Source organism: Eubalaena glacialis, chromosome 3, assembly GCF_028564815.1.
Source record: "Eubalaena glacialis isolate mEubGla1 chromosome 3, mEubGla1.1.hap2.+ XY, whole genome shotgun sequence".
Taxonomy (NCBI): Eukaryota; Metazoa; Chordata; class Mammalia; order Artiodactyla; family Balaenidae; genus Eubalaena; species Eubalaena glacialis.
This window is the reverse complement of record NC_083718.1, coordinates 98,553,664-98,577,636: the sequence shown is the minus strand read 5'-3', so window position 1 is coordinate 98,577,636 and position 23,973 is coordinate 98,553,664. Positions and strand designations below refer to the sequence as shown.

The 23,973-nt window shown below is 46.5% G+C and overlaps 2 protein-coding genes across 2 annotated transcripts in view; both read left to right on the top strand.

The window, feature by feature from the left end:
- The first annotated feature begins 9,774 nt into the window (after positions 1-9,774).
- On the top strand, positions 9,775-11,433 carry GPR61 (G protein-coupled receptor 61). The gene has a single exon (XM_061186217.1). It carries the CDS (start codon positions 10,078-10,080, stop codon positions 11,431-11,433), a length of 1,356 nt encoding a protein of 451 aa, XP_061042200.1. The 5' UTR covers positions 9,775-10,077.
- Positions 11,434-15,644: 4,211 nt separating this feature from the next.
- GNAI3 (G protein subunit alpha i3) overlaps positions 15,645-23,973 on the top strand; it is a 36,444-nt gene continuing 28,115 nt past the window's right edge. The window contains exon 1 of the mRNA XM_061183748.1: positions 15,645-15,887. Coding sequence (XP_061039731.1) covers positions 15,770-15,887 — 118 coding nt within the window. The 5' untranslated portion in view covers positions 15,645-15,769. The remainder of the gene's footprint in view (positions 15,888-23,973) is intronic.

The following is a 23,973-nucleotide window of genomic DNA, read 5'->3' as shown; positions in this document are numbered from 1 at the left end:
CCATCCCTAAGGAGCCCTGGGTCTGGGAGTCTGGCCCTTCCTTGGCTGTGGGGGCATGAGAGTTGAATGGAGGCGGGGGGTGGATTCTGTGGGTCACGAATGCAGGGAGAGGACTTTGGAGGAAAGAACACTGTCTGGGAAAGAGGCCATAGGGCCCGTATCCCTGTGCCCAGCTGTGCCCAGCCTGGAGAAGGAAGGGTCAGGTTACCCTAGGGCTCAGTTGGGCTGGCGGGGCTGAGTACACGTTGCTTAGGGGTACTGTCCCAGAGATGTAGAGCAGGGGCGCCCCCTAGAGTCAGAGACCAGGCACTGCTGGGAGTGCTCTGTGGACCCCAGGTTGGGAAACCCAGCTCAACTCTTTGTTCTTAGGTCAGAGCCCAGGACCTGACAGTGAGCTGGGCAGCTGGGCAGCCCGCTCTGGAATGAGCAGCTGGGTGGTCCAGGGTGCCCTGTCCCTGCAGATCAGGCTGGGCAGCTTCTTATGACACCATGAATCTAGAAGGGAGAATTTCCAGGCACTCAAGTTACCACTCCACCCTTCACCTCTCCCACGGAATGGACATGCAGGTCATGAGTGAGAGCCCCACCTGGGACTCATGGGTATCATTTGGTCTCTACATCACTTCATCTCTGACGGCCCTGAGTTCACTCTGTCGTATGTTCACAGGCACTATCTCCTTGATGACCTATGTGTTTTTTCTCCTCTCTCTAGGCCTGAATGATAAGGAAAATTCCCAGCCTTGAGTTCATCCCCTCACTCTGGAACTTGTGGATTCAGTAAATACTTATCAACTGACTCACTAAAAGACCAGAGATGGGCACATCTGTGGCCCTATGTTTCCCCTGATTATTTTTCAGTCAAACTGGACTTTTCGTGCCCTGTCTTCATAAACCTGCCTGTCTCCATGTTTTTGCTAGACCTGCTCCTTCCACCTGAACTACTCTCCTCCTCTCCTCTTTCAACTACTCACAGTTTAAATCCTACCCCTCCTTTAAGACCCATGCCACTTCCTTCAGGAAGCCTTCCCAGATTTCCTGAGGGAGTGGGTTCACTTTTTCCTTTGAATCTCCATGGCACTTTGACTCTCCTTTGAAGGTTATAACCTGCTTCATCTCCATTCTAGACAGTAAGCACCAAGAGGGCAATGTTTATATTTGTTTCACCTTCATACCGTTTCTCTTACCCCCTAAACAGAGCTTTGCATATAGTAGGTGCTCAATAAACATTCTTGAATAGAGTGACATGAAGCCTGCAGTTTGGGCTGCTGGGAGCTGCAGGAGGTGGGAATGGGATGCTCTGAGGCTTCAGGCGATGATGGGAGTGTGCTCAGAACAGGGAGGCAAGGACTGTACAGGGAGGTGAGTGGGGAGTCCTTAGACCCTTGCCTGGGGAGGAGGAGCACTTTACTGAAGAGAACAGGCAGGTGGGAGGGCCTTGGAGATGTGGTAGGTTGAGGAAGGGAGCCTGGTATTGGGGAAAGTTCAGGTTTGCCCCAGCGCCAGGTATGACGGACCCCCAGCTATCCTGAGTGACAAGCAAAGAAAAGGGGGGATAAAAATCTGGAGGCTTAGATTCTGGTCATTTCTCCTTCACTTTCTAGCTGTGCAGCCTTGGGCAAGTTACTTCCTGTCTCTGGGCCTAATCATCTGTAAAATAGTTACCTGACCTCCTATGACCCTTGCAGCTCTGCTCTTCTGACTCCAGCTGGGGGTTCTGAAGTAGAGAGGTAATGATTAGTGGGAATTTGTACATGACCCTCCTCAGGCCTAGGTCCTGGACCAGAGAAGGTGACAGAGTGCAAAGCCATGAAGAAGGAGGCATGTGGGCTGAGTCAGCTGCGGCCTGACTCAGAGGATGTGGAGGAGGGCAGCAGGGAGAGACAACACTCCCAACTCAGGGTAAGTAAAGTGTCCGGTTATCAGGCTCCAGGGGAGGGTTTTCAGGGACCCCCATTTTCCATTGCTGTGCTTCCCTGTCCTCTTCCTTGTCCCAACCCCAGGCTCAGTAAATAGAGATCTGGAATTTAAATCCCAGCTGCTTAGCTGTGTGGCTCTGAGAAAGTCACTTAACCTCTCTGAGCCTCAGTTCCCACATGTATAAAAGGAGTTATTAAAACTAACTCAGAAAATTGTTGTGAAATTTCTCCTGTGAAAGTGCCTAGTTCTAGGGCTACTGCTAGATCTCCCTCCCTCCCCAAGTCTGGAAAAGGGCAACTGGTACAGATCGGCCCTCAAGCCACAGGGCAAACCATTAATGGTGCTTTTTAGGTACACCGGGGGTGGGGTGGGGCATGTGGAGGAGCAGGCTGATGCTGAGGAGGGTGGATGGTAAGAACAGGCAGAGGGGTATTGCCCAAGCAGCCCGTGATGCTAGTGAGGAAGGGCCACTCTCCCTGGAGACCTATTTATTGTGCAATTATCAAAGGCCCAGCAGCTCTCTGGGAATTTTTCTTTGGGGATCCAGCATTGAGCCCCAGCTGATGAATGGGGGGGGGGTGGGCAGCATGGGGAAGGCTCCCCGGTCTCATAGCAGGCCTGGCCTGCACATGCACTGTGGGTGTTCCTGTCACTCTTTTGAGCCTGGTTCATCCAAGGCCCCCAGTTTCTAATCTGGTTGGGAAAGATTTATTTTTGGGTCCCTGTAACCTAGCAATGGGCTCACATGACCAGTGGCAGCTGCAGGCTGAATATACTGTTGGATCTTGGCTCCTGGCAGGGGGTGTAGGCCAGACTGTGGGGGAATAAAGGGAATGGAAAGGCTTTCACCTCTGCTTTCCTCCGACTCCCTCCTCAGCCCCTCAGCTTGGCCACAGATGGTGGGCAGGGGGGTGGCTGCCTGGGAAGCAGGCGTGGCTGGAGCTGGCACAGGGGGCTCTGGACGGCCGGGTGCTGAGCTGCGGTGGGGAGGTCCCAGCTGTGAGCCTGCTCTCCGCGTGGGGAGGGTTGGGTGTCCATGTGGATGGCGGTGGGTGCAGGGAGGGCGCCATGTTGGCGTCCTGGGGGGCGAGGCCAGTCTTTGTTGTGGGATCTCAGGGACACCCCTGGTCGATGCTGGAATCCCAACATCCGGCTTCTTTCCTTTGTTCCCTGTTAAATTGTTAATATTCCTGGGAGAGAGAACACATTAAGCTGCTATCAGTGTGAATGGATTTGTCAGCCTCTTTCCTGAGAGCAGGCTTTGACAGATGCAGAGAGAGCAGAGGAGGAGGGCAGTGGGTGCCACTGAGCAGGCGAGGGGCTACCGGGAGAAAGCTGTGGGCACATAAAGAGCATTCGAGAGACTATTGAATACATGGATGGACGAATGAAAGATAAACTTGGTCCCCTTCAAGGTCTCATCTTGAGGGGGCAGGAAAGAGTGGGAGGGGGTGGACATAGTCCCGTCAAGAGGTGGGCAAGGGTGGGGCAGGGCTGCACCAAGGAGAAAGTTTGGGATGGAGAAATCAGACCTCAGCACCAAGGGCTCCACCATGATCCTGAGGAGAGGGGTAACCCTGCCCCCAACCTGTAACAGGAGCCCACTCCTGGGTATGCATGCAGTATGGTGGGCCATAGATTTCTGATGTGGCTTGTGGGACCACCCCCAGTTTCTCCACCTTGGCCTTCCCACCTCCTCCACTGTGCTAAGCTCTAAAAGGAGGGATTGGCAGGGTGGGGTGGGACGATGTAATGTCAATAGCTACTCCAAACCCTGAGTTCATTTAATGAGATATTGCATAAAAAGGCCTCCCCAGATTGGGCCCTCAAGAACTAGTATCATCATCATCTTTGTTGTTCTTGTTATTATTGTTATCAGCTGCCTCCAAGCCAGGATAGGCAGTTTTTCCTCTCCTTCTGCCTCTCCTGAGCCAAGATGACCTCCAGCAACTGAGAAGATGCTCTAGGATCCGCTGCCTCCTTGCAACCACCTTTCCCAAAGGCTCTCTGGGAGGGGCCTCAGGACCTGGAGACTGCCCGCTGGCCACCACACACACCAGTTGTTTGACCAGCCAGGGTACTAGCTCCCCCAAGCCTGAGAAGCAGGCTATGTATTATAGGCTTCCTATCCCTATTAGATAAGCTAGGAAGTGAAGAATGTTTGTCCATTTTATAGATAGAAAGATTAAGGCACAGATGGCCAACTCACAGGCTAAGGTCTTACTATCAACCAATAGAGTAGAGCCCAATTAGAACCAAGGATTCCTGACCAATCCAGTGCTTTTTTTTCTTTTTTTCCTTTGGCCACGCTGCGCAGCTTGCGGGATCTTATTTCCCCGACCAGGGATCAAACCCAGGCCCCAGCCATGAGAGTGCCGAGTCCTAACCACTGGACTGCCTGGGAATTCCCTCCAGTGCTCTTTCTGTAATCCTGTTCTGATGAGCCCGAGTTCTCTCTGGTTCTTTGTGGATCTTTGGAAGGGGGCCATGTCAGTCTGAGCTGGGCTTCTGCAGGAATGATGTGGGTGCTGATCAGGGACAGGCTTTACCTGATCCCAGAGGGTTTGACTGATGCCAAGATGATCTTGCTGACATGATAACACAAGGTTTGATAAAAATCACTTTGCTGTCTTCAGGTTCTAATTTGACATTTTAATTAGATTTCCCTGTATTCGGGTATATCTAATTTTGTTTTAGGCTGTTTCCTAGAAGGTAGTGGCCATTTCTATGGAATTGGCTTTAGGGCCTCAGCCCAGAGTCTCATGTCAGGCCTCCAGGGAAGCCATGGGGGCAGGGGGAAAGGAGTAAATGCTTTGGCTTCAAACAAACGTGGGTTCAAATATTGGCTCTGGTATTTACTAGCTATGTGACCTGGGCAAAGTCACTTCACCCGGGGTACCCATTTCCTCATCTGTAAAATAAGGTGAGTAATGGCTGCCTCATAGAACTGGTGTGAGGATTGAAGGTCTCGTATGTAAAGGGGCTGGCACTTGTAAGAGCTCAAGACAGGGTGGCTGGGATATTGGAGATCACAGGGTCGGGTCTGGGCTGGTCAGTGGCCTCTTTGTTGTTGACCTGGGGCAGCCACCTTGCCCCCTCTGAGTTTCCTGGGTGATTCATTGTTCTTATGGCTCTTTGGGTTGGGTCTGGTAAACAGTTCCAGAATTCCCTTTCTTCCCTTTTAGAGACAGAGGGAGTTCCCGTATAGGTGAGTCTCAGGAAAGAGGGCTCTGGAGTAGATATCATGCCTGAATTCCTTGTCTAGGCTCATGGCTCCGCCATGCGTGGCTTTGGGCAATCTCTTCACCTCTCTGGGCCTCACAAATATGGATGCCTTGGCCTGTAGGATGTCTTACAGCTCTACAATGTTAAGATCCTATCCTTGAGTGTCAGTCCTAATCCTGGGGGAGCTGTTTTCTTCATAGTTGGTGGGAAGCCATGCCCCTTCATCTCACCTCCAAAGGCTCATCACCTGGCCTTGGACCTTCTGCCGATAATGTTCCCCAGCTCTTCTCAGTCCCGCAGATCCCACAGATACAGACCAATCAGAGCCTTCCTGAGTACCTGCCTCCCATTCTGTCTTCAGGGAGCAGTGCTGTGCTGGTACCACAAGGTGGCTTATGAGTATGTTGGATTCCCCCATCTCCACCAGCTCTCTCAGCCCCACACCACATAAACATACAATCTAAGAAGATAATAGGAAGGCACTTTTTGAGGGGCAAGTGCAGCATTAGGACAAGGCCCTTAGCTCCTCTTCAAACCCGACAGCCACTCCTGAACCTGTCCTCTCTATACATGCGGCAGCTTCCAAAGGAGCCAAACCTTGGGCCACGCCCTTGAGCCACAGCCCCTGCCAGACCTGACCCTAGTGCCCTGTGTCTGCACTGACTGGCCTGCTACAAAAGCACCTTGGTTTTGATGTCACAGAACCATGCAATGGCAGGGCTGTCAGGAACCTTCAGGGATCATCTGTCCTATATTCTTTTTGAACAGATAAGAAACTAAGGCCAGAAATGGCAAATGACTTGCCCAAGGTCATACAGTTAGTAACAGCCAGAGCCAGGCCTTAAACCTGGATTTTCTGACTCTGAGTGCTCTTTTTATGTCATCAGGCTGGCCAGGAGGGTCTCTCCCGCCTGCCATCACCTGACCCCAACAGGCTTTTGAGTTACCACTCCAGAAGCCTGAGAGGAGGGGGAGGGTCTGGGCCCACTCCTGGGCGCCTTGCCTGGGGGCACTGGTGCCTGGCTCCTGGCTCCAGAAGTGGCTCCAAGGGGCTGGGTGGGAAGCAGGAGGCCATTAGGACCCAGAAGCTCTCAGCGCATCCTGCTCTGCCGGCTGCCTCTCACTGATCACTGCAGTGGTTCAGGCTTCAGCAGCCTTGGAGAAGCATCAGCTGAGAGGAGCTATCACATGGGAGCCGGGAGCTGCTCGGCAAAGGTAGGAGTTGCCGACTAGGCCAGGAACGGGGGTAAGACCCAGGCCTGGTGGTGAATGCTGAGGTACTGTACAGAAGGGTACAGCCCATCCTACCTTACAGTGGGCAGTTTTGTCAGGGGATGGGCCCCCAGGTATCCCGAAGGCAATATTGGGGTGTGGGCATCTCTGAAGCCTAGAGATGGGGGTTGATCTGCTGCCAGCAGGAGTACCCACATCCTGCAGGCAGACAGGGTTCCCCATCTATCTTGCTCTATGTCATAGAAATGGGTCCCCTTCATCCTAGGAATGAATCCTTTGGCATCCAGGCCGACGGGCAACTCTGTGTCCTGGGCGTGGGCAACTCTCCTGGGGAGAGGTGCTGTAGCCCCCTGAAAATCTTTCCTGGCTTAGGAGGGGCACGCTCTTGTCTGAAGGAAGGCCAGTCTCGGGTCCTTGGGATGGAGGCTCTGTATCTAAGAAAGAGGTGTATGTGAATCCCAACACCTCTGTGGCCTTGGGCTGGGCACTTATGTACATCTTGCATCCTGAGACATGGCTGTTTGTAACTTGACCATACCCCTGCTAGAGGCCCAGACCTCAGCTCCTAGGGTGGCAAAGCCTTCCAGGTACTGAGAAGTCCTAGAGGTGAGGGAAGGGTTGCTGGAAGGGAGCAGAGGGAGGACAAGAGTGTCCGAGAAGGCATGATGATATGAGCTAGGAATGGAGTGAGGCTCCCTGGGCTTCCCCTGTGAAACCGTTACCCACAGCCCTCCCAGGCTTTACCCTGGTCCATCAGTGAGGAAGTGCTGGGGAGCAGGTATATTGGCTCTTCTGTTAGGAGGTAAATGGGAATACTGGAATTTAGGGGTCAGTGCAGAGATACTGGCAAGGCTGAGGGGGTGAAAAAGAGAAATGTCCAATGCCTTCTTGCCTAGGGCTCCATCATGGCTGCACAGCACCCCTCCATCTCCACGTGGAAACCATGTCTGCTTCCTGCAGTCTGGGACCCTGGGTGAGCCCTGCTGGCAGACACTTGATGTCCATGCAGACATGGTGGGCCTTGACTCCTTTAGCTTCCAGGGCCTCAGAGTCACGTCTTCTGGGCCCCACTCCCAGGTAGAAGGAATGCGGGAGTCATGGCATAGAGAGTAGGGGGCAATGTTGCCTCCCCTGGTGTTCCGTTCCACATTTTTTTCTGGCAGATTGTCTTATGAGAAGGGTCTGCACTTCTGGGCCCTCTCTTCACCTTCTCTGCAGACCCAGTGGCTATGTGACATGTGCTGTCTCTCATCCCCGGGGAGAGGCACGTCTCTAGGTAGTTGTTCAAAGTTAGGGTTGCCTCAAGTCCAGGAGCCCGAGTTACTCGTTCCAGAAGACAGGCCCCTGGCTGACACACAAGTGACGGACTGAGTGTTCTTGGAGTATGTCCTAGGGGGCAGAGATTCAACTGATCAATCTGAGTTTGATTCAGGTCACAAAATTGTACTGAGCACCTATCGCATGCATGGCATGCTAGAAGTTAAATTAGTGCAAGGTTGGTGGTAACGCCAAAAACCAAGGGTGATTGTAAGGCTGTAGCAATTGAGGGGCAAGAGGACCCATCTACCCCAAGTGGGCCCCTTTACTGCAGTCAGAGAAATGATGGGTTTTTAACTGAGCAGCCACCAGGCCCTCCATAGCCCAGGAACTCACTAAGTCATCAAATGTTGTCATATAGGGGAACCTTAGAGGTTGTCCAGTTCAAACCTCCCATTTTACAGATGAGGAAACTGACCCAGGAAACTTCTGGCTTGTCTGCAGAAAGCCCATCAGACTTGGCATGTCCACAGTTTGCCTCTCATTTTGAAACCTTAGTACACTATGCTGAGGGAATCTGGACTTCAAGAATGGCATATGGAAATAAAAAAAAAAATTAAAATTATAGCTGACCCTTGAACAATGTGAGGGTTAGTGGTGCTCTCCCGTTGAGCACTGGAAAATCCAGTTATAATCTATAGTTGGTCTTCCGTCTTGCAATTCTTCTGAATCTGCAGTTCCACATCTGCAGATTCAACCTACCACTGATGGGATCCTGTAGTACTGTAGTATTTACTATTGAAAAAAATCTGCATGTAAGTGGACTCCTACAATTCAAACTCATGTTGTTCAAGGGTCAACTGTACATTGGGCAACTTATTTCAATTCTGTTGAAACTCAGCATGGATAATGAGACACGTAAAACAGCTTTGAGCAGGAGAAATGAGAGACACTGAACACTCAGACTCCGCCCCTTGCCAGTTTCTTCCAGTTTTCCCCTCTGCTTTATGCTCACCCACCTCCGCCCCTCCATACCTCTTACACAGATGCCTACTCCTCCCTCCTTGTTCTAGGACTGTGGCAACAGTCCAGGAATAGGAGGGTTTTGGCCAGGGGTCCGGTGATGATCCGCTCCAATGACCCAAGATCCAGGGCCCTGGGAAGTGGGAGGTTAGGAGGAGCTCCTCTCCCACCTGTGGGGGAACAGTGACCTTGGGAAGTTAATGAGTGGGTGGAGAAGGGCAGCTTTCATATGATTTACGCCCTTCTGGCTTTGGGAGCAGTGGAGGCCGGATGAGCTGAGCTCCCAGTTTCCCTCCACCTGGGAGGTTTTGTTTTCACTGGTCCTTCTCAACGCTCCCAAAGTGGCAGCTCTTTGTCTTGGGGATGGTGATGTCCGAGCACACTAATGCACCATCCTTCCCCTTTTCAGGTAATCTCTGTCTAGTGGTGAGAGACATTTTTAGAGACGGTTCAAATTCAACAACTATTTACTGAATGTCTATTATGTTGCAGCCACTGTGGAGGGCACCATCAAACACAGTATGGCACGGTGGGCTGGAGTACTGGCCCTGGAGCCAGGCCTCCCGGGAGCGTACCTGGACCTTGCTACTTACTGGCTGTGTGACCTTTGGTAAGTTACTTCATCTCTGCAAGCCCCAGTTTTATCGATTGCAAAATGGGGATAAGAATAACATCTACCTCATAGGGTTGCATAAGGATTAAAATGAGTTAATATACGTAGAGTGCTCAGAACAGGGCCTGGTATGTGGAAAGCATCATAGACATGTTACTGCTTATTATTAGCATTTTTATTAATAAATCCTGCAGCATCTTCCAAACAGTTGTGAAGTAGGTACTATTCCCTTCATTTTACAGATGCCTTTATGAGGAAACTGAAGTTCAGAAGAGTTAGTAGTTCCCAGACCTAGGACTGGAAACCAGATCTCGTGCTCCTTCTTCTTCCCAACAGCTCCTGCCATTCTGAGGAGACAAGAAATCAGGAAATTTACATAAGCAACCTTAAAACTGGGGCACTATCCCAGAGCTCAGCAGGACCCTGGGAAAGGGAGACAGAGGATTTAGAGTCCCTGGATAACAGTCCTTGAAAGGGGAGAAGGGTGTGGAGAAGAGAGGAAAGGAGCTGGAGACCACTCAGAAGATGGAGTGTTGAGTGGGTGAGGCTCCCGCATCTCTCACGCTCCTGCTTCCTTGCAGTCACCAAGGTGGACCCGGAGCTGCCTCCTGAGCCCTCAGTCCCCGGCCTTGAGGGCTGGCAACAAGAGCCTGCCCGAGAGGCTCCAGCAGGAGGTGCTCTCTCCCCACCCCAACCCGCACACACAAAATTGGGAAGCCTGGGCCTGGGCTTGCCATCCCAGGGTCACTGGACTAGGATGGGGGATGGGCCTGTGACAGGAGGTGCCCTGGGTGTCCTCTTTCGGCCCCATGGAGTCCTCCCCCATCCCCCCGTCATCAGGGAACTCTTCCATTCTGGGGAGGGTCCCTCAAACCCCAGGTCCCTCTACTGCCAGTGGGGTCCCGGAGGTAGGGCTGCGGGACGTGGCTTCAGAATCTGTGGCCCTCTTCTTCATGCTCCTGCTGGACTTGACTGCTGTGGCTGGCAATGCTGCTGTGATGGCTGTTATCGCCAAGACACCCGCCCTTCGAAAATTTGTCTTTGTCTTCCACCTCTGCCTGGTGGACCTGCTGGCTGCCCTGACCCTCATGCCCCTGGCCATGCTCTCCAGCTCCGCCCTCTTTGACCATGACCTCTTTGGGGAGGTTGCCTGCCGCCTCTACTTGTTCCTGAGCGTATGCTTTGTTAGCCTGGCCATTCTCTCGGTGTCGGCCATCAACGTGGAGCGCTACTATTATGTGGTCCACCCCATGCGCTACGAGGTGCGCATGACGCTGCGGCTGGTGGCCTCTGTTCTGGTGGGTGTGTGGGTAAAGGCCTTGGTCATGGCTTCTGTGCCAGTGTTGGGAAGGGTCTCCCTGGAGGAGGGAGCTCCCAGTGTTCCCCCAGGCTGCTCACTCCAATGGAGCCACGGTGCCTACTGCCAGCTTTTTGTGGTGGTCTTTGCTGTCCTTTACTTCTTGTTGCCCCTGCTCCTCATCCTAGTGGTCTACTGCAGCATGTTCCGAGTAGCCCGAGTGGCTGCCATGCAGCACGGACCGCTGCCCACGTGGATGGAGACCCCCCGGCAACGCTCCGAGTCTCTCAGCAGCCGCTCCACCATGGTCACCAGCTCGGGGGCCCCCCAGACCACCCCGCACCGGACGTTTGGAGGAGGGAAGGCAGCAGTGGTCCTCCTGGCTGTAGGGGGACAGTTCCTGCTCTGTTGGTTGCCCTACTTTTCTTTTCACCTCTACGTCGCCCTGAGTGCTCAGCCCATTTTGACTGGGCAGGTGGAGAATGTGGTGACCTGGATTGGCTACTTCTGCTTCACTTCCAACCCTTTCTTCTATGGATGTCTCAATCGGCAGATCCGGGGGGAGCTCAGCAAGCAGTTTGTCTGCTTCTTCAAGCAGGCGCCGGAGGAGGAGCTGAGGCTGCCTAGCCGGGAGGGCTCCATTGAGGAGAACTTCCTGCAGTTTCTTCAGGGCACTGGCTGTCCCACGGAGTCCTGGGTTTCCCGACCTGTACCCAGCCCCAAGCAGGAGCCACCTGCTGTTGACTTTCGAATCCCGGGCCAGATAGCTGAGGAGACCTCTGAGTTCCTGGAGCAACAACTTACCAGCGACATCATCATGTCGGACAGCTACCTCCGTCCTGCCCCCTCACCACGACTGGAGTCCTGATGGGCTGCTGGACACTTGGAGGGAGATGGGGCTGGGGGCCGGTTATGACCGCAAGGAACTCCTTGTGGGATCACCTTTTCCCAGCTAGCTGGGGCTGGGGTCTCTGCACACAGCTTTCGCTTAGTGTTTTCTGGGTCAGGAACAGAGCCAACTGGATGGATATGTGGCAAAAGCCTTGGACATGGCTGTGAGCCTTGACTACTGGGGGAGGGAACCTGGTGAGATGGTGACGAGATTAAAGGGTCAAGAAGGTGAGATGATGCCTCTCAACCAATGAACTTTCCATGACTCAGGAAGCAGGGAAACCCTAAGGGTAGGAGTTGGAAGATATAGGGCAGCAGACCAGGCTTGGAGTTATTCTGGGGACCCTTTAGGATCTTTTATTTTTCAGTGTAATTGTCCAGGGCAGAAATTGCACTCAAGCAAGGTAAGAAAATGACCCATGTCTTCTCATTTCCTTGCTAGGTTTAAAAACGACTAAATTACAGCCAAGTGTTTCCTTTGAGTTAATAGATTTTTTTTTCTAGTTTTAAACCTGAGGTTTCCTTAAAGCGAGAGGACCAGCTGGGTATATTCCTTTCTTGAGTTTGGCCAAGCAAGGGCAAGTAGCAATCAGGGCACACAGAGTAGAAGAGAGGAAAGCTGACTGCAGCTCTCTCTCTCCCACCCTCCAGGAACAGCCGTTCTGTTGTATCTTTCAGTTTCTCTTTTGGACATGGGAGATCAAGTTTGGGGCTTGATCTTAGCAGAGGCAAGAATAAAGCAGGATGGTTTTTCTCTTTGTCTTTTAGGATGAAGAAGTGGAAAGATTGGGGGTTGGATGGCTGAAGGTGGGGGTTAGCATTTGAATCGCTAAGGTGGTTGGATACAGAGAGGCCTGTAATAACCCAGACCAATAATACTGTAAATCTTTTTTTTCCAGAGCTGGCCTCCCTGATCTCTCTCCTCATGGCAGTGACCCATCGCCAGCCCTCTGGACAATCGGGTACAAGAGACTAAGGTTGGGAATGGGAAAGGTGGGGTTTCCATGGTTCATTAAATGCCTCCCTACTCCCATTCGTCGCTCTCAAAATTAGCTTCAGTGACAAAGACTTAAATCTCTCTCCTATCTGCAGCCCTGGGTTGGAGAGGGGGCACGGGAGTTGGGCTCAGCTGTTCACTGATTGAGACTGTAGGAACTGTGTTCGGTGGTCTTGGTGGTGGTATATTCAAGGGAGGGGGAATAATCACAAACTGGACAGGACACCCATCAGGGACTACCCGTCCGTCCACTTCCCTCAATTCAATCAGGTCACATTAGAGAGTTGAGGCAGGACCACATGGTGGTGTGATCTGTATTTGAACAAATTCCTGGCTTAAATGAGCATCAAAGAGGAAGATGGCTTGGGGGGAGTGGGATAGTTTCCCCTCTGAACAGTTAATAAATAATTTTTATTATAAAAAGTTATGCTGATATCAACATTGACTCCTTCAGTTCAACTCAGTGCATGATAGCTGAATACCCTATTCTCTGGGACTCACACAGAGGATCTGGAGTCACTGCCTTCAAGGAGTTCACAGTCTAATTTGATCAGGTACCTTGTATTTTGACAGAGCATTTACATATGGTAAAGCACTATGGAATGTGTTAAGAGAAATATATTGAGGAATATGTTCCTGGTTCTAACTTCTGAGAGTTCAGCCTATTGCAGCAAGATGCCTATATGGAGGCTTCCTGCAGATTGGAAAGTATGGGGGCTGTAGATGAAACTCTAGTTGAAGAAAATAATTTATTACACGAAACTGGGCAGCTTCTCCTCCTCAGATCTAGGAAATTTTCCAAGTTTCTGTCTTCCTACCACTAGACTTACTCTAGTCCAGTGCTTATTACATTGAGGAAATCCCTTAGGTAATACATACACCGAGGAGAGTCTTTTGCGATTGAAATGCATGTTCTCCTCCTCTCTCTCCTCCTTTTAAAGATAAATTCGTAAGGGAGGAATCTCATTCCTAGATAGGGGGAAAACTTCTTCCGAACACCACTGATGAGCTAGCAGACCCTAAACATTGCCAGCAGGTGGCAGTGTGAGCCCAGTGGCGCTAGGAAAGATGAGTGCAGGTGGGAGGGGGAAGGGGGGACATTAAACACTGCCTGGCAGCCATTTTGTTAACTTATTTTGCCTTTTTGTTTGACTTTGCCCTTCAACTTTTCCTTCACATACATCAAAGGAGAAAATCTTAAGTACAAGAATATGGCTAATTCAGGCTGAAGTTAGTCCTGACACTGTGATCTCACTGGTGTTTATTACAGAATTTGACATATGCTGGTACATTTGCCATTTATTTTTCCCGGAGTGGATCATGAAGGAAATAAAAATTTTCTCTTCTATTATGCTGAGAGCTTTCCCAACAATTTGTCATGACCACCTTCCAGGGGTTTTCTAATCACCAGGATCACTTGGTAAAGTTCCATATGTAATTCTTAGCTGTGAAAGCCATTCCTGGACAAAATTCGACCTCTAAATCCACTGAAGAAATCAACAGGTTGAGAAAACTGTGCTCTCAAGTTATTTTTTTCCCCACACCCTGGTGGTGTTGGGGTAACTCTCAATCCTAGATGAAAACCTTCTGTTGTCAGGTCTCCCAGGTAACATCTTATAGTAGCATGGTAGAAAAGGAGTGAATTTGGAGTCAGATCTACTTACTCACTGTGTGAACTTGGGAAAGATGCTTAATTTCTCTGAGCCTATTTCCTCATCTGTAAAAATGGGGATAATATTAACCTACCTCACAGGGTTGTTGTGAGGAATAAAAGAGATGACACATGGAAGCACCTAGCCATACCTGGCAAATAGGTACTCAATAAATATTGGTTTTTCTTCCCTTTCCTCTTGCCCTTTTTCCCCATAAGTATTGATTATGGGAAAGCAATCCCTTTTATTCTAATGGTCACTTGGAAAAGAGTAGGAGACTTCGAACTTTGAAGAACTGGCAATAATAAATTATGGTGGATGAGGCTGTTTAAGGTGGCTCTCAAGAAATTCCTCTAATGATCATCAATCACCACATAGACCTTTCTGTTTGGACCATATATTCTAAGGTTTAGGTTCTATTGGGGAGATAATATTTAATCGTAGGGAAAGGTTTTGGGGGCTACAAGAGTTCCCCTCCCTAGAATATATGGTGAGAGTATTTGTGGGGCCATTTGGAAGTAAAGGTAATTTAGAGCTACTTTCACTGTAGTATCCAGGATTATGAGTAAAAAGGCTATCAGTCTGGGGCTTTTATAGGGGATTTATCAACTTTCAAGTGATGCTACGGCTGAGAGGCAAATTTTACCAGAACTTCCCTTTTCATGTGGTACCACAACAGGTAATTTTAATAGGAGATTCACAGGATGCACTGGTTTGTTTTAGGGTGTGGAACTTTGGTTGACTAATCCTGGTAGAAGTCCTAAGCCCTTAACGCAGGACGGTATGTGAGCGCTAAAACTGGCTTATGTTGGGGAAAGACAGCATGGAAATTTTATGGAGAAACTACACTCTTACCTTCCAAGTAAAGTAGGATCTGTTAGCGATTTCAAGTGACCCTTTACCAACGTAGTAGCTGGGCAACTCTCAAGTTCACTGGGTACATTTTGAGAGCAGGAGGCGGTGGGCCAGAGGAGAGGGCAGAAAGGGATCGATAAAGTCCCAGGCATGGTCGGTCTTACTTATTTCAGATGTGGAGCGTGGCCAGAGCCCAGACTCAGTAATTCTCATCCTATAGATCTGGCTGAGACAACTCCGGCCGAGAAAGTGTCCTACACTTGGGCAGAGGCCCCGGATCTCCACAGCCAGAGTCCAACTGGGTTTTCTGGCCAGTGAGAAATTCCCAGCAGAGATTCCCGTGTGGGCTGCGGCCTTTTATTTGGGAATTCCCACCCCCCACGCCAATCTGAAGCCGCCTGTGTGACCTCGGGAGTGTGTCTTGAGCCGGAGAAGCCAGTCCCTGGTTTTTCCACACTTATCCAAATAAGGCAGCCGAAAAGGTGAAAGGGGACTAAGGTCGAGCGGCGCCCGGCGAGCTCGACAGGGCAGCCCTACACCACGGAACGGCTGCTTGACCTCCTCGTTCCTCTCTTCGTTCTCCCGCTCCCGGTTGTTCCTCCTTTACCCTAGCTAGACCGGGCCGAGAAGTAACGGCCGCGGGCGTTGCCGGAAGTGTCGTAAAACGCCGGATATCCGGTTCCTCTGAGCGCTCAGGGAGCTGACGGAGAGGGCCGCCGCCCAACAGTAGACGCTGTCTCTGCCGGCCCAGCCGCCGTCTCCCCGGTGTGTGAGTGAGCCCGGGCCTGGTCCCCTCTCCCTCCGCCGCCATGGGCTGCACTTTGAGCGCCGAAGACAAGGCGGCGGTGGAGCGAAGCAAGATGATCGACCGCAACTTGCGGGAGGACGGGGAGAAAGCGGCCAAAGAAGTGAAGCTGCTGCTACTCGGTGAGGGGCTGGGGGCGGGGCTGGCGGGGTGTTCCCGAGGGCCCAGGCACTTGGGAGTCCTGGGCGGGGGCCTCAGGCCGGGCCGGAGGAGAGGACCCCGAAGAATCTGGAGGGCGTGACGGACGTGGGGCGGGGTGTGGGGGGTTGGTGGCTGAGGCCGGAGGGCGTGATGAGGGGGGTGGGGTTTTGGGGTGGTAGGAATTAGGCTGGAGAGAGGGTGTGCCTCCATGCTGGAATTGGGTTCAGCGAAGAGAGCTTGGAAGTGTGGTCCAGTAGGACATTGAGACTGTATTAGGAATATGGGAAAAGCTCATAAAGGAAGAGCTGATGTTAGGGAAGGTTTTGCAAGGGAGGGGTTGGAGTGAGTTGGTAGCGAGGACGGGAGAGTGTGTTGGGCTTGTATAATGGCTTGTGAGTTTGGAGCGTGGTGGTACTTTATGACAGGTTAGAGTTAGGAGGCTTGAATAATTAATATAAATAGAGAGGGGGCAGGGACAGAGTGGTCACATAGGACCTTGTCATTTATTAGAGAGTGGGCATTTTGAACTATCGGTAAGGTGGAGGAACTCTGGGTTATCCAGGAACAGGAAGGTGTGTGGTTGAGATAAATGACAAGTTCTCAGGTATAAAGGAAAAGAGTTTGGGTGCAGAAGCTCTGTGTACTTATCCACCTTTTTCTATTATTTTTATTCTCTTAAGGTTTTATAACTCCTTTCCTTGTTTTTATAAAGTGGGAGGTTGTGTGAGCTGAGGAGATTTAAGGACTTGCTGGTTTGAGGTTTGTGGCATAAGATGTGATGATAATAGATTACACAGTGGGAGTTGCTGAATAGTTGCTAGGGATGATGTGCAGTGGGACTGCAGTTATTTTAGGATAAGATAAATATTGGACATATTTACTGTAAAAGGTGTGACAGGGACAGATTTCTGGTGAGCTGTTCTTTTTTTTTTTTTTAAATATTGGCTTCAGGAATTACTTTTATTTTACCTGACATTTGTTTTAAGTAGCTTTTATGTACAGTCAGATGCATTTTACTCAGCATGGTTAGTTTTAGAATTTTTGAGAGACTGGTTTCTAGAGGCTCAGTAAATCACATAAAGTACCCTGGCATCAGCTTACCAAAAGATCAAGCCACATTTCTTCACCTTTAGTATTTTCTAGGGATCTGTTAGGGAAGACTAAATAGGAGTAATGGTTTCTGTAAGCAATAGAACTTTACTTTTTAAAACAAGTGATTTTTGGGAAAAAGAAGTTGCTTTAGGAGAAGTGCCAAATTTTTATGGTGTAAAGCTCCAGAGGACACAATGCACCACCATAACCCAGGGTTTATTTTGTACTCCAGGGTGTTCTGGGTGGCCATGCTAGTCTTTTCATGTTAACATGTTTGATGGTTTGTAGATTGCAGAAGCCCTGGTAACAGCTTTTTGGATGAAGAGGGAAAGTTATGCATTGGAGCTTGAGCTTTCAGTTTGAATACCCGATCTTACAGAACCTTTGAAATAAAATTGAAATTCCAGACTGCCACTCTCCATATAACAGTATCATTTGTGAATGAGCGTGGTCCCTGGTACATAGTAGGTGCTTCTTAAATATATACTGTTAACCAGCATGTGCCAGCTAATGTTAGACATTGCTCCTTGGGGCCTTTCGGATGTTTGAAATAAACCATAATACTCAAGGCATTAGCATTGTCTCTATTGATCGATTAGTTATGAAAGTAAAGGTGTATTTTCATCTTCTGTGGTTATTTTGATTTACATTCATCATTAGAGATCCCCTCTGGACATTAGCCTATTGTGATACAGGACTTTATAAATAGTGCATTTAATTAAAAACAAAGTTAAACACATGATCACTTAGGGAACTTCAAAAGCAGTAAGTAAAAACATTTGCTTTTACTTTTCATCAATTTCATTGTTTTAAGTAAGATTTTTTAATATTCTGGAGCAAGTTAAATCAACAAATTCAAATAGGTGGCAGAGAGAGATGTTCTTGCTTGAACCATAACATAACACACTTATGAAATTAAAGTTATCTTCCTTGCTATTTCTGTAAGCAAAATGCACCCATCACTGTATACAAATAATTTTCTTTTTGCTGTAGAATACCTCCTTTGATGTACATGCAAGTAATTTTTACTTCATCACTGTAAAACTATCAAACTTGGTCTAAGTTGAGATCTATTTACTTACTTTTGGGTTTCCTGGCACATAATAGGTGTTCTTTAAATATTACTGTATTTTCTTCCTTGGGGGGATGTAATTTAGCATAGTGATGAACAACATGGGCTCTGAAGTCAGACTGTTTCAAATTCTAATTTCCAATTACGAACTATAACCTTGGAAAGTTGTTTACTCAATTTCTCTCTGCCTCAGTTTCCTCATCTTTAAAATGGAGAAAACAGAGGTACTTAATAGGATTGCTCTGAGGATTAAATATGATAATAATGTGAAGCAGAACACAGTCTGGCACAAAATATTAGTGTAATGAATATTAGCCATCATTGTTATTATTATATCAAAATGAATGTTACAGATTAAAGGTACTATAGAAATTCAGATTAGTTAAGGAAGAATGCAGTATTATAATTCTTTGGTTACCTTTGGTTTAAATTTCTTTTAGATGTGTTATTGAGAAGCTCTTGATATACCAAATTAGTGTTTAATCGTAATATTCTACAGAAAAACAAAATTATGTTATGCAGGGCTTCCTAACCAGAGTGTAGTGCATAGGAAGGCATACGGTGTGCTGTTTGCAAATGTTTTATGGTTTTGAAATTTTAAATCATTTTTATGATTTTATGATTTTTAAATCATTTTATGATTAACTTTTCAAAATTTTACAGCAGTTGGAATGATATTTGAACATTTTTGCTATGATTCCATCAGTAAACTCTGAATTTGGCAATTGAAAATATTTGATTTGGAAGGTTTATACCAATTAGTATTTAATATCATCTATAATATTTTGTATTTTATTTTTCATGTCATAATTTTATAATATAAAGAAAATATGTATTATTTTCACCAAGTCCCTCCAGCTTACCTCAGTAAGCTTTACAAGTATTACCATTTTCAGCATGCGACATGATGTGACCAAAGTTGGGAATCACTGGGATACTGCATAAGAGTACTGCTTTTGGAGTCTCATAAAACTGAATTCAATTCCCACCTCCATTTACTAGCTGTGAGACCCAGAGCATGTAACTTAAACATATGAGTCTTAATTTTCAGATATATAAAGTGGGGATGTGATGCTTATTTCAGAAGATCAAATGAGATAATGTATGTAAATACTTAGCAGATAAATATTCACTAAGTGGTGACTTCTATCATTACAGTGATGTTTGGAAAACTTATCATTTTAGCTACTATTTTCAAGGGTGTTTCAGACAGATATTTGATTATTTTTCAAATATTAATGTACCCTTTTCAAAGATCTTCAAGGAATTTTAATATAACTGTGGTAAAAGGAATTAAATATTATCGTTTAGTTTTGTAAGTTATTGAATGATCTACTCCTGTGCTATCTCTGTCTATCCATTTCTTGATAGTTCCCCTTAGCAGATCTTGAGAAAACATTGTTATACAAAATGAGGTTAATGCTTTGTTCTTTAGGATTTTGCTGGTAGTGGTATGGCAAAAATTAAGTTGCATGCAGAGAATTGGAATCATCTAATTCACTTAAACCCTATATTTTATATTTGATTATTTACATTTAAATATCTGCATGTTACTGGCTGAATATGCTTGTTATTGAAAATCAGACTGTCCTTTGATAAATATGCTATTATATTGTCATAAGATGATATTCTTTATAATGTTTGCTATTTATTTGGCTTGAGATTCCTGGACAGTTATTAGATTTCTTGTGGGGATGCATCTCGTGCCTGGGCAAAAGAAACTGGCATAAAAAATAGAAATTCACAGTGCAAAAATAGGTTTGTTTCTTATAAGCACTTACTAGTCTTTGTGTGTTTTATTTGCATTCATCACTTCTGCAGTCTGAAAGTGTGGTATCCCTTTCAGGAATTATAGTATTGTAATCTTGCCTGAGTATGCTAATTATGTAGTAAGTACAGGGATGACCATAGAGTTGGGTGCTTAGTACTTAGTAGATTTGACAGGACATGTAACTTTTTAATCAGGGCTGCAACTGTGTTTCTTTAAAAATTTTAGCCTATTGAATGTATTTGCACTATTACAAAAAGTCTTTTAGTTTTGGAGCAGTGGTCTCTGATAAAAGTAGTTCGTTCTTTTAGAGAAGTTAGGTAGAACCTCAAGCACTGTGCTCTTTATCCCTCCCCCGTGGTGCTGAGCTGCTTCATCCTCTAGTTGCTTGGAAAGGAAAAGGGAGTGGATGAGTCTCTACAGATATGTCCTCTTTTTTCTGAACCCTGTCTCTTCTTTCACAGTTTCTTCCACATCATGCCTTTTTTTAAAAAAAAAAAAAACAACCTGGGGTGTGTGTACCCCTTAGGGCTTCAGAAGATCCATGAACTTTCTAAAATTTTTAGCAAAATTTGTGGTTACATGTGTTTTTCTGGAGAGAAGAGCCATATTTTTCATCAAGTTCTTCTTCCATGGTACTGCCTAACCTCCTTAAAGTCCCTCATCTTTGGACCAGGAAAATCAGTAGCTGGGCAAAAATGGAACATTCAGAATGAAAAAGAAAACACCTAGATGTTGTGAAAAGTCTTTTACGTCTTTTCTCTAAAAGTTTTTTCCTTGGAATTTTTGAGAAAACTGTTTTCTGTACTTGAGATGGCTCCTCTTTCTCCAGTTCCCTCAGTGACACTTGCCTCAAGTCAATATATCCAGTACAGAACTTGCCTCCCCTCCTCACTTCTCTCCCCCAAATCCACCTGTTGTGAACTTTTCTGTTCCGGCATTGTCATTCTCAAAATCATCTACACTGAAAACTGAACTTGTTTTTTTAACTCCTGGCTTGCTCTCATCCATATAACCAGTCAGTTGCCAAGTTCTATGACTCAGTTGTTACCAGATTTTTGTATTTCATGGGCCAGTAAAATTAATTTTTTTGTTGTTGACTGAGGATTCTGACATTTTATTTTTCTTAGTAAATACATTTAAAAAATATCCCAAGGTCCATCTATTATTATTTCTATTTTAGTTCCCTTTCCTCCATGAAACCTTTTTGATGTTCTGAATTGGATATGATCTGTCCCTCTTTTTGAAATCTCATAGTACTTTTTATGCTTACTGTTTACCATATATTATGGTTATTTGTATACTTAGCAGCTCCTAACTATATATGGTCCTTGAGGGCCAAGAGAACTAGGTATTTCTTATCTTTATATCTGCTGCAGCACCTAAGATAACGCTAAGGTGTTTTGCCTGAAAGGAATAGAAATTCATACTTCTTCCAGTCAAGGAAGGCTTTGTTGAAAGGACACAGTAGGCACCTTCATAGGAATCAGACAAGGATAGATAAGAAATGCAATACAACCAGGTTGCATGCACATGGAATGTAATACATGTCCCCTCCCCCCATTTCTCCTAGAGTAGACTGGTCACTTGCTCTGCTTTGTTGGTAAGTCACCTCTTCAGAACAGCTTTCTCTGCTCACAGGACTTCTTTGCCCCTACTCCCCTTCCCCCAGTCTTCAACTTTGACTTACTCTCATACCTCTGGCTCTCACACTGCCTAACCTGGTAGTTCAGGCACTTCATGTCATCTGACTCAGGTTCCCAGGATTCGCATTCCAGGTTCCTGGGAAAGAATATCAGATTGGCCCATCCTTGTCAGGTGCCTACTGCAGTCTAGTCATCTGTGGTGGGAATATGGCAGGGCTGTGGGGTATCATGAGTTTCATAAAGCTGACCCTTTCAGGGACTAGGTGGGTCAAGTTCTCAATTAAAAAGGCATGGCTAGAAAGTTAATGTTTAATAGATGACAGTGCCTACCACCTAGTAGACACTCACTGAATATAAGTTGAAAATAATGGAATGAGATGGAAATATTGAAGAACTAAACATATCATTGCTTTAGTTTTTCTTTAATTCACAAGAGCATGCCTGCTAATTCTCCATATTAAGTCGTCATTTTGTATGGTTGGGAGATGTAATTAAATTCAGCTTGAGGTAGGTGCAGGATTTTAAACTCCCATTATCAATGCATCCAACTCAGAATAGTTAATGTCATCTGATTTTAATTACCTTCGATTTTAATTCAGGAATTAATTTTCTTAATTGCATATAATCAGTTCAGGGTCTATGCTTCATTGTCCCTGCTTTTTTCCGGTTAATTTTCCCCCCTATTATTTTTGTGAGCACCAGAAAATTGTCCAGAGCTAAGGGAAGAGGTAAAATGGACCATTTTGCTCCTTGTTAATAACCTTGCTTAGAGGTTTTTGTTAGGGAGTAGGTAAAAACATTTGGCAAAGAGATTGCTCATAGCTTTTAGTTATCCATGCTGTGTCTTCTCCTGTTTAGTTTTGTTTTATTGCGGGGTGGGGCTTGTCGGGGGGAATGGGGAGGAAGAGATGCTTTAAGTAGTCAAGAGCTAGAATATTAGCAGTAAAGACCAAAAAATTTAAACGTGGGTCTCATAAGAATTGTCTAGAGCAGTGGACACTAAATTTGTTCAGATTACTGAAATTTGTTTTAAAATTTGTTTTGTAGTCAACAGAATACAGTAGACGAGCACTAATAAAATCCATCTATTTGAACTAGTAACTCAATTCAGAAATAGGAGATACCATGTAATGTAGGGCAAAGAGCAGAGACTGAAAACTGGGAGAGCAGTCCTAATTTCTGAGCTTCATTTTCCTTTTTCTGTACAATGAGGTCTGACCTCAGGGGTCCCTTGTCTGTGAAGTTAATATTATCAACTAGATGGAATATTTTAGCAAGTTATAAAGAGGGCTATTTTTGTGTTGTTATTTCTCTTGTTCTTGAGTTTGACTGAAAGTAGTTTAACTTAATAAACCTGTTTAGGAAGATAGTTAAAAACTGAAGTTAAAAACCTGAAAGACATAAATTCACAAAGTACCCATATGTAAATGTTCAAGAGAATATAAAGAAGTTCTTCTAGTATTTGATTTCTCCACCAATTTTAATTATCTTCATTTTGGTACAATTTTTTATCAGTGCTGAGCAAGTTAGAGTTATCTTTAGGCCTTTATCTATCCAGGCTATCCTTTTACCTCCTTGGCAATCATGTATATCGTTTCTGTAATTCAGGCTGCTTGAACTGAATAACATTGTGTTAGGATCACTGTTTAATTGTTCTAGTTTTGGTGCAATGCTGTATGTAAATGAAATATACTATTTTCGATGTTTTGCTATTAAGTGGTAACAGAAATGAACGTATCTGTTAAGAACCAAGCAAACAAAAGATACCAAAAAAACCAAATTTGTTTGACTTGTACCTGAATAATGGCCTAGGTGATCTTAGAAACAATTTTCAGGAGGGTATAGTCTTTTTTTTTTTTTTTTTCTTCCTTTTCCTTTTTGGCTGCGCCGCATGGCTTGCAGGATCTTAGTTCCCCAACCAGGGATTGAACCCAGGCCCTCGGCAGTGAAAGCACGGAGTCCTAACCACTGGACCGCCAGGGAATTCCCGGATATAGTCTTTAGACATGAATTTCCTTTGATTTCTAAGTTAGACTTGGAAGATACTTAAAATTTAAGACTGTTAAGGATTAACTGAGATGTTATTGTATACATTGTTCCATTACTATTTTGCTGCTATAGTCACCAGTCTAATTCTCGAATGGGTAAATGTTTTAACATTCGTACAAAAGTCTTAGTTTTTTGGATGATGTTAGTATTTTACATCTCAAAAAGTTTTCGTTGCTTAACTTAAAAGTAGATAGGGGGGCTTCCCTGGTGGCGCAGTGGTTGAGAATCTGCCTGCTAATGCAGGGGACACGGGTTCAAGCCCTGGTCTGGGAAGATCCCACATGCCACGGAGCAACTAGGCCCGTGAGCCACAACTACTGAGCCTGCGCGTCTGGAGCCTGTGCTCCGCAACAAGAGAGGCCGCGATAGTGAAGAGGCCTGCGCACCGCGATGAAGAGTGGCCCCCGCTTGCCACAACTAGAGAAAGCCCTCGCACAGAA

What these genes read in the sequence shown, in the direction of transcription:
- GPR61 (XM_061186217.1), top strand. Translation starts at nt 10,078, where the DNA reads ATGGAGTCCTCCCCCATCCCCCCGTCATCAGGGAACTCTTCCATTCTG.